Raw genomic sequence first — 13442 nt, 5'->3', positions numbered from 1 at the left:
AGTACATGAGCTGGTTATGATCTATTTCTTCAGAGTCAACTCCCATAACTGGGTTTAGGACACTTTGCTGATTAATTAAAGTGAACAATGAAATAACACCATGACCCACAAAAATATTACATGAGACAGAACTAAAGGTAAAGAATTACGTAGCAGAGTTGTAATATTTGATGACTCTTATTGTTGATGTAAAGCATCTTATTTCTAAGCCTTGCCTGAGCTATTTTGATAGAGTCTGACCATCAAAATATTTTAAAAGTCACTTTTTCCTAATGCACATGATGTTGCTTTTAAAAATGCAATGGCCCACACAAATTGTTAAAATTTAATATAAAGCAATTGACATATAAACAGCAGATGTTGTCGAGAGCTCCTGAAAATCTTAAGACTTTTGCAAAGCAAAGGAAGCAAAAAGGCTTTAATTTGAGTTCAAATATGAAGGTAAAACACAGGGCTCTTCAGATTCTTTCCTCATGATGAAACTCTAAAACACTTAACAAACTGATTCTTTAGATCAAAAATCTTCAAAGTTAAAAGGTTAAAGGAAAGACATGGCATTGCTAATTAAAGCATTACTCAGGTGTGTGTTTTAAGATGTTAACTAATGAGATAATTTTCAGAATGACTAAGGCTGTGTGTAGCAATAAATTAATGAAATGCTGTCAGGACAAGAAGCAAAAAGCAGCATAGATAAAAAAAAGGAGTATAGAATATATAGGATGAATCAAAAGTGATACTGCCAAGATTGAGAATGGGTGACATTGTTATCATTTAGTACAAAATGTTAGTATGACTTTTATTTGCTTCTGTCTTGGTTTAAAGGCCAACTTAAAGAAGATACGTGCATCACACCAACTGGCTAAGTAATACACTAAGATTTATTTTATAAACAGACCTTTGTGTTTTGTATTAGAAAGCTCTTATTTTGGAATGCTGGCATTTCATCCATTCCACTTAAAACTCAATTATCCTGCAATATCCATTATTTCACTCTGCTTAATGAAAGGAGTATTTCTCACTGCAAGACTCACAACATGCTTGCCCCCTACTGAGAGATTATTTTAAAAACAGCACAATACCCTTCAACAAAAGATTTCTTTTCTTGTAAAAAATGACCTCTTAATCCTTTGAAAGAATGTTTTTACATATACCCTTTCTAGCATCACGATGCCAAAGCACAAAACCACACCATGAATCCTGGGAACTGTCATTTGAAACGGCTCCTGTGCATGGCATGCGCATTCAGAAATGGTATTTTAGAAAGCATTCCCTCTTCGTTTTGTGATATTTATAATAGGATCTTTACACTGTCGTGTATCTGGCAGTGATGGATTGAACCTCACCTTCCAATGGCTTGGGTAGAAAATGAGCTGCTGGTTTTGTTTTCTTCACTCTGTTTCCTTTCATGACCTGCCCTTCCTTGTTCAGCCCCAAGAACCAGGCCCTACCAGATTCCTGTTGTCTGTAGAGCATAGATGAGTAGATTACATAATAATTTTCAAAAACAGACTCCTTAAATTTGCACTCTGGTGTAAAAAGTTCCTGTGGAAAAAAAAAAAGTGTTAAATAATATCTCAAAAGTTCTCTTTATGTTTTGTTAACTCACAAATAAACTTTGATTACTTTAATATATGACCTATAATAAGGTACTGCTTGATAGAAGATCTGTCTTCCTCTAGATGACCTCCAGGTGAAATTATTTTACCTACCGTGGATAGCTTCATCTTCTGATCTGTAAGATCTTTTCTATAAACCAATAAAATTAGATTTAAAATACCATGAGGAAAAAGGAATCTGTGTGAATGTAGGGTAACGATTTTCAGTTTTTGGACATATCTACAGAAACCTATGGGAGATGTTCCCATCACAAAAAGGAGGGGATAGAAGTGGCAGAGTAGAAGGAGGCTTGCTAAGCTTTCAGAGCATGAAGTTCTCAGCCCTGAATTCTTTTCTCCAATATTTCTTTCAGTTGCCTTTCCCAAGAAATACAATTCTAGGAACATTAAATATTTTCACTTCTCCATTCATAGCATTCTTATTTTTCTCATTTCTTTTTGCTCCTGGCCCGAAGCAATACTGAGTTAACATTGGGCAGATGTTCTCAGGATCTCTATCCCAGCTCCAGTTGCTGATATATTATAAGAAGTTCACAGCTGTTCCTGTCACAGTTGATCTTCTTTTGGGAAATTAAAGTCCTTAAAACCAGAGTTCTCCATACCAGAAAGTATAGATGAAGTACTTTTCTGAATCTGGACTGCACAACAACTTGAACAAGGGTTGCAGAACCAAGTGCTCTTCTTCTATTGTTATAGGATATAAGGCATTTGTATTGCAGCAGCTTAAGTTACCACCCGTAAGCAAAGCTGCCTTAACTGATACCATGCACACTCTTAACTTGCTCAATTGTGAAGTTACTTTTCAGTTAAAAGGGATTAGCATATTTTATCCAACAATAGACTAAAAGCAGGGTAATATTTTGTTAACTTGCTTGTTTTGTTTGAGCAAGCCTAGTCACAGTGCCTATAGGACACAGCGGTTTACAGGATGCAAAAAACCAATCATTTGATATATATAATGGCCATCTTTCTGGCCATATCTTTACCACCTATGTGCACAGCTAAATGTGTATGCACATGAAGAAACACAAATATAATCCATACTAGAATCACTAAAAACTAAGACAGGAAATATCCGAGCTGGACCCTTTCCTTCACCACAAGGCTTTTTCTTTCAGTCTTCCAAGACTTTAAGATGTCTGCTATTTGTATTACTCTCCTTTCTCCTTCAATGATTTCAAATCACAGAAGAGCTCAACAAGAATCAAAATAAAACCATAAGACAGGATTGCGTGGTAGAGGGAATACTGGTTAAACATTGGCATGAGCATTTATATTTGTGTCATGTTCCTGGGCTGTTGAAACAACAGATGCTAATCAGGAAATGCCTAAACAAATCTCTCTATTATCTGCTTTACTGTAAATTCTACCCACTTTGTTCTCCACCATGCTTTTCTTCCTCATAAATCCCTGTGATCACTACTGATAAAGCAATATTTTTTGCTATAAATGAAAGCTATTTGTCATTAATGCTGCCCATAGACTGTATTTATGTGTTTTCCCAAACAACATCCATTAGGATACTTAAACAAGGTTCCTAGAAGGGCATCATATTACACCTCTGAACCAAACCTGGCCCTTCTCTCCCCTCATCTCTTTCATACATACAGTGGGTTTTTTGACAATGTACAGCATAAGACGCTTTAAGTATGTACATTAGTAGGTCAAAAAAAATGGATTATGCCAGCACAATTATTTGGCTACTCCTGGATGCAGATTGATGGACTGGACAAACTGGTGTCACTACTATTTCTTAGTTATAAAAGCACAGCAATAATCTGCTAATTTTTTGGAATAAGTGGAAGAGCCAAACTTAAATGACTGTATTCTTCCCCAAAGTATTCCAGCTATCTTTCTATTTCAGATGTCTTAATAGTACCACAGCTTTGGACATGGTTTGTTATCCATCCCATGTATTAGGATGTAATTCTGCCTCAGATAATCACTCAGTCAAAAAGTCACTTAAATATACTCCTACATTAAAACCTGCTAATAGTTTCACTAATGTGGAAGAAGAGCATTCATGAATGAAAATGAAGCACCTGATGATTACTATTCTGAACTGCAGCCATCCATTCCTCAGGAGGAGGCTTCTGAAATAGGCACCTCCAGTGGGACCCAGGTAGAAGCTGAACATTTCTAAGCTGAAGAGTGACTCCTAAAACCTTGCCTCAGACAGCATATCAGTGCAAAAATCACTGACTTAATCCACCACTAGCCTTGTTCAAAACCCTTGTGGGGGAGAAAGGTAGGAAAATGGCATATTATAGGAGAAACTCAATGGTGTGGGCACTGCTTTAGGCTACTTGCCTTCTAATGCAACCTGAAGAGAATCAAATCCGCATCTGACCAACAAGAATCATTTAGATCTTCCTTGCAAGAAACAGTTTTTGAGTTTTGATCCCAGGACTATCTTTACATTTTACATTATAGAATCAATGAATAAAATGCAAAACCAGATATGATGTGCAAACAAGAACTTGCGCACAGGACAACCCTTCCAAAGTCAAGGCCCAGATTTAATCAGTCTTATATAAATGATGAGGTTCTCCTGCCAATGCAACGTTTTAGAAATAAAGTGTATGCCAACTGCCCATTCCCAAACACCCCCGGAGAAGGGCTTGGCTGTAAACTGCAATCTGATATAGCTTCATGTGTCCTACAGAAGTGTAGGACACATTAAATTGCACCTTGCTGTGAAGAATTTTCATTTGAATATTTTTGCTAGCTTCCCGTCAGCCTTTTGCTTCATGTGAATCCTATTTGGAGATGTTTTAATTTTCCTGGTTGCTGTAGCAATAAGCATCACAGCACTCAAGTTGTGGGTTATCCTTGGAGAGTTCTTAGTTTTGGGGTCTTCCCTACTCAGTGTTGCCAAATCTTAGTATTTTACTATTACTTCATGGTGGATGAAGCATTAACTCATGGAGTCATGTGGTAATGTCAGCATCTGCTTCAATTTAAGAACAAAGTACAAATAAAATTTTAAAACAGACATTATCTACACGTCAAATTCAGGACTGCTTGAATCAATAGTCCAGGTTACCGATGTTTTCAACATTGGGAAACATATTGGCTACATAGAGCTTCTAGATATTATTTTAGAATTGCATGAAAACCTCTTGCAGTTTTGGACTATATCTTTGTTCAATAATCAATCAATAATGAACTGTCAGAGCTGAACAAAAATAATGTTCCTAAGCACATCATGAGGGACAGCATAAGGCCAGGGCTCTACCAAGGTCATCAAAAAAGATCCAAGGACAGAGGTTTATAAAAGTTGACTATCTTCTACTCCTATACCTTCAAATATGTTTAAATTTGCTTTTTATTCTGCTATATAAGAAATGAGGGTATCCTTCTAGTTACAGCTCACAGAAGTGATATAGCTAACTGTCACCCCTCTTGAACTGTAACCAGAAGTAAGTAAGGAGCCAGTGGAATCCTCTGGGGATGGGGAAACACATTTTGCTCATCGCACCATGCAGCAGAAGCACAGCTGCAGCCCGAACTAGCTAGTGCTTTTCAGTGATGCCACGCAGAACATACAACAGTAAGACACATTAAAAGAGGCTGCCAAGCAGAGTTAGTCTGACCAAGCTCAGTAAAAAAATAGCTGATTACCAGTCCTCCTCAGAATTCAAGACCAATTGAAAGGTTTAAAGAATCCTGTTTTAAAACTATTTATTATTTGCACTTAGGAGTCCTTCCATAGAACAGGAGTTCAGTGCATTAGAAGTACAAACCAAGTGGAGTTTCCCTGATATAAACACCTTACAATCTACACAGAGACTGAAATAGGATGTGAAGAAAAACCTAGGCACATATGAGTAATGACCTCAGCATGCTGATTATCACTTTTTTTTTTTCCCAGGAATGGTGACAAATGAGTTTTAGGAGCTATTTGAGAAAGGACAACATTAGCTCTGCAGAAGCTTGTGGGAAGCTTCTGCAAAGTGAGAAAAGCAGCATGAGAGTAAGCACAAAGGTATTTTTTGGTTTAGAGACTAGGAACACAGGAATCAAAGGAGGATCTGACATTTTGATAGTGGATGAAAGGTTTGGAAATGACTCACTAAGAGCCCTAAAACTGAAGACAAGCAGTTTGCGTTTAATGAGAGGTACTCAAAAGAGAAAAGAAATACAGTTAAAATAATGAACCTGGGAAATGAACTTTGTGGCAGACTTCTGACCTGAAATAGTGGGGGTGGAAGTGTACTTGACAGTGCAGGAGGGGAGGATTCTAGAGTAACCGAGGTGTGAAAATAATGAGATCTCAGACAACAATTTTTGTGTTGCAAAAGGGTAAGAGGCCATATCATAGACATATTTATGCAGCAAGAGCTGTTAAGATCTGGAGGCTTCACCTGCATGTGAGAACTCGACTGATATTTCTCTTTCTTGTTGCACATTAAGTTAGAAGAATTACACCACATCATTACAGTATACACATTTGACAAATGTTTGTAAACATTTGGTGTAAGAGAATACTGTTAGCAACTTGCAACACACACACACACGCATATACACGTCTCTCATGATTTCCCATTCATATTACCAAATTTTTCCAACTCTTCAGCTGGCCGAAAGAGTTCAAGTTCAAAATGATCTTATTCAAGAACTCCTCTCCAGCTAACAGAAAACCCAGCAACACGTGGTTAGATAGTTTCTTGAGTAAAGAGAAATTTATATAATTTTCCCTGCTTTTTTGGAAGATGTTTTGCTGAGCTGGGTCTAAAAGCCCCCTAACATGATTGTAGTTTTTACCCACAAAAGCAAAAACAAATAAAGTTGGCAGAACTTCCTATGTGGAAACAGTCAGGCTAATGTACTGAGGAAGAGTCCAGGAGAATTTAGTTGCCTTATTACAAATTTTTCAGTGACTTTACTAACAAAATATCAAATTAAGTAGCTAAATCTGGCAATCATACAGATTATTTATCAAAACAGCAAATGTTCAGAAGTCCGTGCCCATAAACTTCACACTCTTCATATTTCCCTAATAGATGGTAATAGTCAGAGAACACCAATATTAGATCTTCAGAGCTAGCATTATTTCTGTTCTCCAGAAAGTCCCTAACACATGGACTTAAAAAAAAATTAAGCACAAGAACTGATATCATGCAGACAATAAAAAGGGATGATTAAAGTTAAAATATCACTGAGAGTGCAATAAGGATGTAAGTAAATCAAAGTAAAATGTTTAGGTGTTACTCTCGTCATTCATTTTTGAGTCCTTAAAAGATCTTAGGATATACCTATCACTATTTAAAAAAAAGAAATGCAACTTTTGACTAAATTTAAACAAAAGTAAACATAAACCAATGCTCTTGCAAATATTAACACTTAACTAGGATCCTAATTAGCAGTGATATGACTTGCAGTATTAATAATGTAGCAATTCTTTTATTCATGTACATACATGAGCTCCTATAGTAAGGTTATGAATAAAATCCACATAGCACTCATAGAGACTAACAAAAAATCCTCTCTGACAGATTTCTGTTTACTTGAGATAGTATTGATTGCAGCCTGAATTTGGCTTAATTTTCTGTCCAGATTGAAACAGAACATAAAACAGCTTGGATTACAAAAATTTGCTTGTTTCATAACAAAAAGTTGCTTTACTTACAACAACTAGCAGCTACAGTCATATTAAAATATAACTCATTACAGGGAATAATATCTTGAGTGGAAGGCAATGCATATACTTTTCACTTCCACATAGTTACTATTTGCAAGACTAACAATGATGTCAGATAACAGCTCACTTTAAATAATAGTGATCCCAAATTATTACTTATATACACTGGCCAGGAGAAGTCTTATATTTCTCTCTTCTCATCCACATAGAACTTAACATTGTATCACGAGCCATTCTTAGATATTTATACCCTTTTGATCAATACTGGTAATTCAGAGTCATCAACTCACTAGGAAATATTTGAATTAGAAAAAGAATTTCCTTGATGCAAGTGTCTCTGAGACTGCCCAGTTATTAAGGCTTGAAGCTGACCAGTTTTGACTCCAAAAGTGAGCTATTGCTGAAGGCCTATAATGCAGATCTGAATTATGGTTCTCAGATTACGAAGACAAGATGGTGATGATTATAAACTAAATCAAGGTTGCTTTGGAGGAGCAGCCTGGAAAAGGCAGCTAAAGCTTACAACTATTTTTGTGGCATTTATGTGCTCCCTTGTGTTGTCTCCCTTGAAGTGAGGAAGGAAAATGGAGTTTAAAAGTATTAGCGATAAGTCAGATTTGTAAGTGTGGCTTTCAAATGGGCTGCAGCCCACCCACGGGCATCACACATTTTAGTGTTTGGTCAAGTGTAACGTCCTCCTTATTCTCTGCAGACACACAAAGGAGGGGGGAGATTATTTTTCTGTTTTGGTTCTGATGTGAACTTTCACAGAAATGTGTACTTTTTTGGCTGGAGTGCCTCTTGGGTTTAAAGGAAATGCAGTCAGAATCCTTATATCAGCAAAATGATATGTTCCTTCTTTCTCTAAGAACAGTCTTCTCCCTCTCTAAACCCCAGCACCTAGCTTCCCCTAAAATTTAAATTTGCAGTAAAATGCTGCTTTAAGATTTCAGCTTGAGCACCAACTATAAATTCTTGCCTCATTAACACAGAAAGATGTCTTTTGTCTGCTATATAACCTCTGCGATTAAGGAAATTAGTATCAATAAGAAAGGCACACACCCTAAAAGAAACTCTGCGCTTTGCAGGGAATATTTTCTTGCGCTACTATTGAAGGACATTTTAGAGAAGAATGTGAGGAAACCAGCCTATCCTTCCCAGTCACTTCCACTCAGAACAAACATAGTTCATCAGCTTGTAGACAGCACCAAGTTCTCAGCAAGAAAGGGTCATCGCCAAGGGAAAATGGGACAGCACTAAATTAAGAAGCTGAAAGGAAAAATTTAACAAAATAGCTGTAGAAACAAACCACCATGGTTTGGGGAAGGAATTTTCATCTAGTTTCCCATCAATCTACTGTTCTATTACAAGTAAATAACGTAGGAGGAATACAGATTTCTCTCAGATAGAGACGAAATCTTTCCAAATGACAGTGGAATTTTTTGATATAATTTTATCCAGCCACTTACAGTCATTACTGGAAACTTCTGTCATCCAAATATCTCAAATAATCTTAACTATCATGAAAAGAAGCAAAGCTATTATTAAAACGACCAGGTTTAATCACAAGAGAATCAAGGAGGATGACTCTTTCTTACCAGTTACCACTAATGAAATAGCTGTTTCTCTGCAATACACTGTAATGTTAGATAAAGGAAACTGATTCTAGGGTTTGCCACTAACTGGTATATTAACTTTAACTAGCTACTATTGTGCAACATTGTATGGTGCAGTATATTTTTATAGTGTTATGTTATTACATAGTATTTGCAGACCTCCCGGAGTATAATAGGTATGACATCTCCCTAGCTATCTATAAATGCAAAAGTAAACATAAAGAGCAGGGCAAATGCAGAGGTGTTTAGTAAGATATACTTTAGATTATTTCAGTTCTACTTATTCATTCCAAAAGATGTGCAAATTTATGAAAGTTTTAAATTGGTGTTATTTACAAGCTGAGGAGCTAGAAAAAGTTGCAAGAATACTCAGTTTACAAAAAGTGACCTACTTTAGTGTACTTATTCAATTTCTTTTCTCTTCTTTTTTCTTTCAGTTGTGAGCTTTTTTTTTTTTTTTTTTTTTTTCCGTTCTTCTTTAACCCCTCACTACTGAATGAATTGCTGGACTGAATCAAATTGAATGGGGGCTGGAATGAATAAAAGTAAATTATGTTAGGTCAATTATATGGACTTTCTTCTTGGATGCTAATGTCACTTTGTCATTTTCTCTCTCCTTTATGCTGGGTCTTCATAAGGAGAATAGGAGACAAAAGCTCAGACAAGCTCAGGCTTCAGTCTTGGAGTCAGAGGAGATTAATATGAAGTAAAACATTCTGTAAGAAATATTGTCAATTCTCTAACAAAAAAAAAAAAAAAAAAAGAAAAAAAAAAGACTTGCTTTAGTCCTATTACTCAAAAAGGCTGCAGCTGACCACTGAAGGTTAGGACGTAAAGGAAACAGAGACCATTTTCTCAGGGGGTTTGTTATTTAACTCTTGCTATTCAGCAAATACATATTATGGGAGAAGTATTGGGATACATTTGGGAGAAATTATATATTTGGGAGAAAATTTGGGAGGGAATTCTTTGCTTCTTTCTCTATGCATCTTCTTGTCTTTTCTCTTCACCTCATGAAGTTCAACAAGCGCAAGGGCAAAGTCCTGCACCTAGGGAGAAATAACCCTAGGCACCAGTACAAGCTGGGGGCTGACCTTCTGGAGAGCAGCTCTGCAGAGAAGGACCTGGCAGTGCTGGTGGATGACAGGTTGACCATTAGCCAGCAATGTGCCCTTGTGACCAGGAAGGTCAATGGTCTCCTGGGGTGCATTGGGAAGAGTGTTGCCAGCAGGTGGAGGGAGGTGATCCTGCCCCTCTCCTCAGCCCTCGTGAGGCCTCATCCCGAGTCCTGTGTCCAGCTCTGGGCTCTCCAGGACAAGAGAGATGTGGAGCTGCTGGAGAGAGTCCAGTGTAGGGCTATGAAGATGATCAGAGGGCTGGAGCACCTGCCCTGCGAGGAACAGCTGCGAGAGCTGGGCCTCTTCAGCCTGGGGAAGAGAAGACTGAGGGGGGATCTTATCAGTATGTAGAAATACCTGAAGCGAGGGTGTCAAGGGGATGGGGACAAACTCTTCTCAGTTGCCCTGAGTGACAGGACAAGAGGCAAGGGGCAGAAATTGAAGCACAGGAAGTTCCACCTGAACATGAAGGGGAACTTCTTCACTGTGAGAGTGACTCAATGCCCGCCTGGATGCAACCCTGTCTAACATGCTCTAGGTGACCCTGCTTGAGCAGGGATGTTGCACCAGATGATCTGCAGAGGTCCCTTCCAACCTTACCTATTCTGCGATTCTCTGATTCTGTGCTTTTTACCCTCAGGCACGGAAGGACCCCTGTAAATATTTAGCAGGCTTTCCCCTTTTGCTTCAAAAGCAGTTTTCAAATATGAAGACAAAATGCCCTAAATTCCTTCTTCATTTTACTCTTCCCTTTTTCAATGAAAAATGAATATCAAATCTGAAAGATGGCCAAAACCTGACAGGCTGAAAGCCTCTTTAAATATGCTGTACTGTTTCATGTTGTATATTTTCATTCTTTCATTTAAATGTCTACAGAATTATTTCATTTACATATAAAGCCTATAGAAGAATTCTGAGACACATCAAGGAGTGTCTTCCATATCAGAGACTAGTTGACCACATAATGACTGTCCAGAAGTGGTAATATAGGAGCAAAGTTGTCTGTCCTTAAATTACTCCATCCATCATATAAACAAAAAATTTTGCCGATGTTTTACAACCAAAGTGCAGAAATTACACATATACATACATACTTTATATACACACAGACAAACACACACAGTATGCATGTAATCCTTTTCACTAAACAAATAAGAATAGGCTATTTTCATTTAATAAATTCCACTTCATCTAGAGATCTCAAAATAATTCTCAGTTATTATTTAATCAAGTTATCCAGCATCTAATTAACTATTAATTCAAGTATTTATTTTCAGAAGATTACCCTAAAATACAACAGTTTCAGACCTAAAACATTCAAAAGCTGTATCAAAGTGAATCAAAACCGAAGACAAAATAAAATCGCTTCTGGCTCCTGTCTTAACTAAACAGTTAATGGGAAAGAAAATGTCAGTCACAAAAAAGTATTTTTGGAATGGCATCATGCTGTTTATCAGTCAGAAGTGATGAGAGCAAACAAGTTAGATGCTCTTGAGTATATCATTCTTTATGTATTTAAAGAAACCCAGAAGCTTAATGTATCTCCCCTTAAATATGAGATGATTATACGCAGTGATGTAGTGATGCTTAGTTTGGTTAGGGATGGGTAACTGTAGGATGACTGTAGATATATCTTCATGCTCAGAGAAAATTTCTCTTGTAGCAACATGCTTATAAATTTTAATTACTGACAATATGAATATATAGATGTGTTGTAAGAACAAAAGAAAGAATAAAATCAGATTGGTAGCAAAGGATGAGGGCTTTTTAGTTGCTTCACTGTTACAATATGCATTGCAGATCCAAAGTAAATAGCATTCATAACAACAATAAACAAAATAATTTTAAAATAAATTGCTGCTGGTACCTGAGTGATACATCAATGTCACTATTTGCTCAAGGTATTAGAAATCTGAAGATTTCCAATATAAATATTTAGTCCCTCGTTCTTAAAGTTCCACCTCACTCACTGTTATACCATATTCCTATAACTGTTCCATGAAAAATCAAAGCTTAATATTGCATGTCAAAGTTTAATATTGCACAAATAACAACATATTGATCCTAGAGCAGTTTCAGTCTATTCAGTAAAGATCTGGATGAACAGGAAGAGATATCCAATTTTTAACTCTTCTAAACTGCATCTGAGGAATGTAGACTGCAGAATGAGTAAAAAAAAAAAAAAAAAAAAAAAACACTTTTTTTTTTTTTTTTTTTTTTTTGCTTTTGAATCTACAGTACTTTAATGTGAAGGCTTTCTAACTCCACTATCTATACCCTACTGCTTTCCTAAAGAATTCATTATACTGTACCATAGAGCAGTACACAATTTTTTAAAGGGGCTCAGTTGTGGTTAGTATGTTTTAAAGACAGCAATGAGATTCTGTGTCAGAATATTTTTGCTTTAACTACTGCTTGGCAGTGAATCTTCTGTACTCATGAGAAATGGAAGATTTTCCTCTATGCCAACATGACATAAAAGATGCATTATTTATTGACTTGAATGGCTAATTGCAAAGATGATAAACTGAGCTAGAAAGCATATGTTACTACAGAACTGTATGTAGAAAAACAGTTTGAGGCAAAAGAGCAAGGTCAAAACAGTCCCACCTGGGTGGGATTCCATCTGACTGGTAGAGGAACACAACCAATATCCAAACAAAGATGTTCCCTACTACATCGCCTCTAGGAAGCAGGGGCAAACTGCTGAATGCAAAAAAAAGGCTACTTTTTAGGCCTCAAAGACTGCCAGTTGATGTTGTATAAAGAATGAAGCATGGTGCTACAAATATATTTTTAGATTTCAAAGCCATTGAAAACAGTTCTTTACTAGTTTCACCAAAGTTGAAGACAGTTTTTCATAACCTTCCCCAGAAACATATGGATCAAGCCAAATTGCACACAAACAGCAAACCATAAGGGATGATTCAGAAAGGCTAGAAACAGGCTGGATTAAGCCAGTGACTGCAAGTTATCACAATCTGATGTCTGGTGATGCCTGGAAAGTTACCTTGATCACAGTTGCCTTCTCAGAGAGCATTTACTTTACCTACATGTTATAAGCACTATTTTATCACTTAGTCTCTGGCTCTGTAGGCCCCAGGGGTCCTTGACAACACTCACAACTTTGTTTTATCCTTTTTACAATTTACCTGTAGAGTTCCTGGGTTGTTTTCTATATTAAAACTCCTGTTATCTTCTTACTCAGGCTCCTGCTCTGCCTAGTGCATCCCCCAGGAGGGAAATTCAGATGAGGACACACTCACTCACACATGACCCAGGGTGCAGGAGAGAGGCAGCCAACCCCTGCCTTTTCCCTCTAAAGCTTGATTCCAGACTTCAGCATAGTCATCAAAGGCAACAGAGATATCACAGAATCATAGAATCAGTAAGGTTGGAAGGGACCTCCGGAGATCATCTAGTCCAACCTCCCCGCTCAGCAGGGTCA

The 13442-nt window shown here is 37.1% G+C and overlaps 1 protein-coding gene across 6 annotated transcripts in view; it reads right to left on the bottom strand.

Annotated features, from left to right (window-relative positions):
• Positions 1-13442, bottom strand: part of FGF14 (fibroblast growth factor 14) — a 406789-nt gene that overhangs the window by 7860 nt on the left and 385487 nt on the right. For all 6 annotated transcript variants that reach the window (XM_062566805.1, XM_062566803.1, XM_062566806.1 and 3 more), the window contains one exon: positions 1344-1542. In XM_062566805.1, coding sequence (XP_062422789.1) covers positions 1344-1542 — 199 coding nt within the window. The remainder of the gene's footprint in view (positions 1-1343; positions 1543-13442) is intronic.

The sequence above is a fragment of the Rhea pennata genome, chromosome 1, assembly GCF_028389875.1.
Source record: "Rhea pennata isolate bPtePen1 chromosome 1, bPtePen1.pri, whole genome shotgun sequence".
NCBI lineage: Eukaryota > Metazoa > Chordata > Aves > Rheiformes > Rheidae > Rhea > Rhea pennata.
The sequence above is the reverse complement of the archived record's forward strand: the minus strand, read 5'-3'. Positions and strand labels throughout refer to the sequence as shown.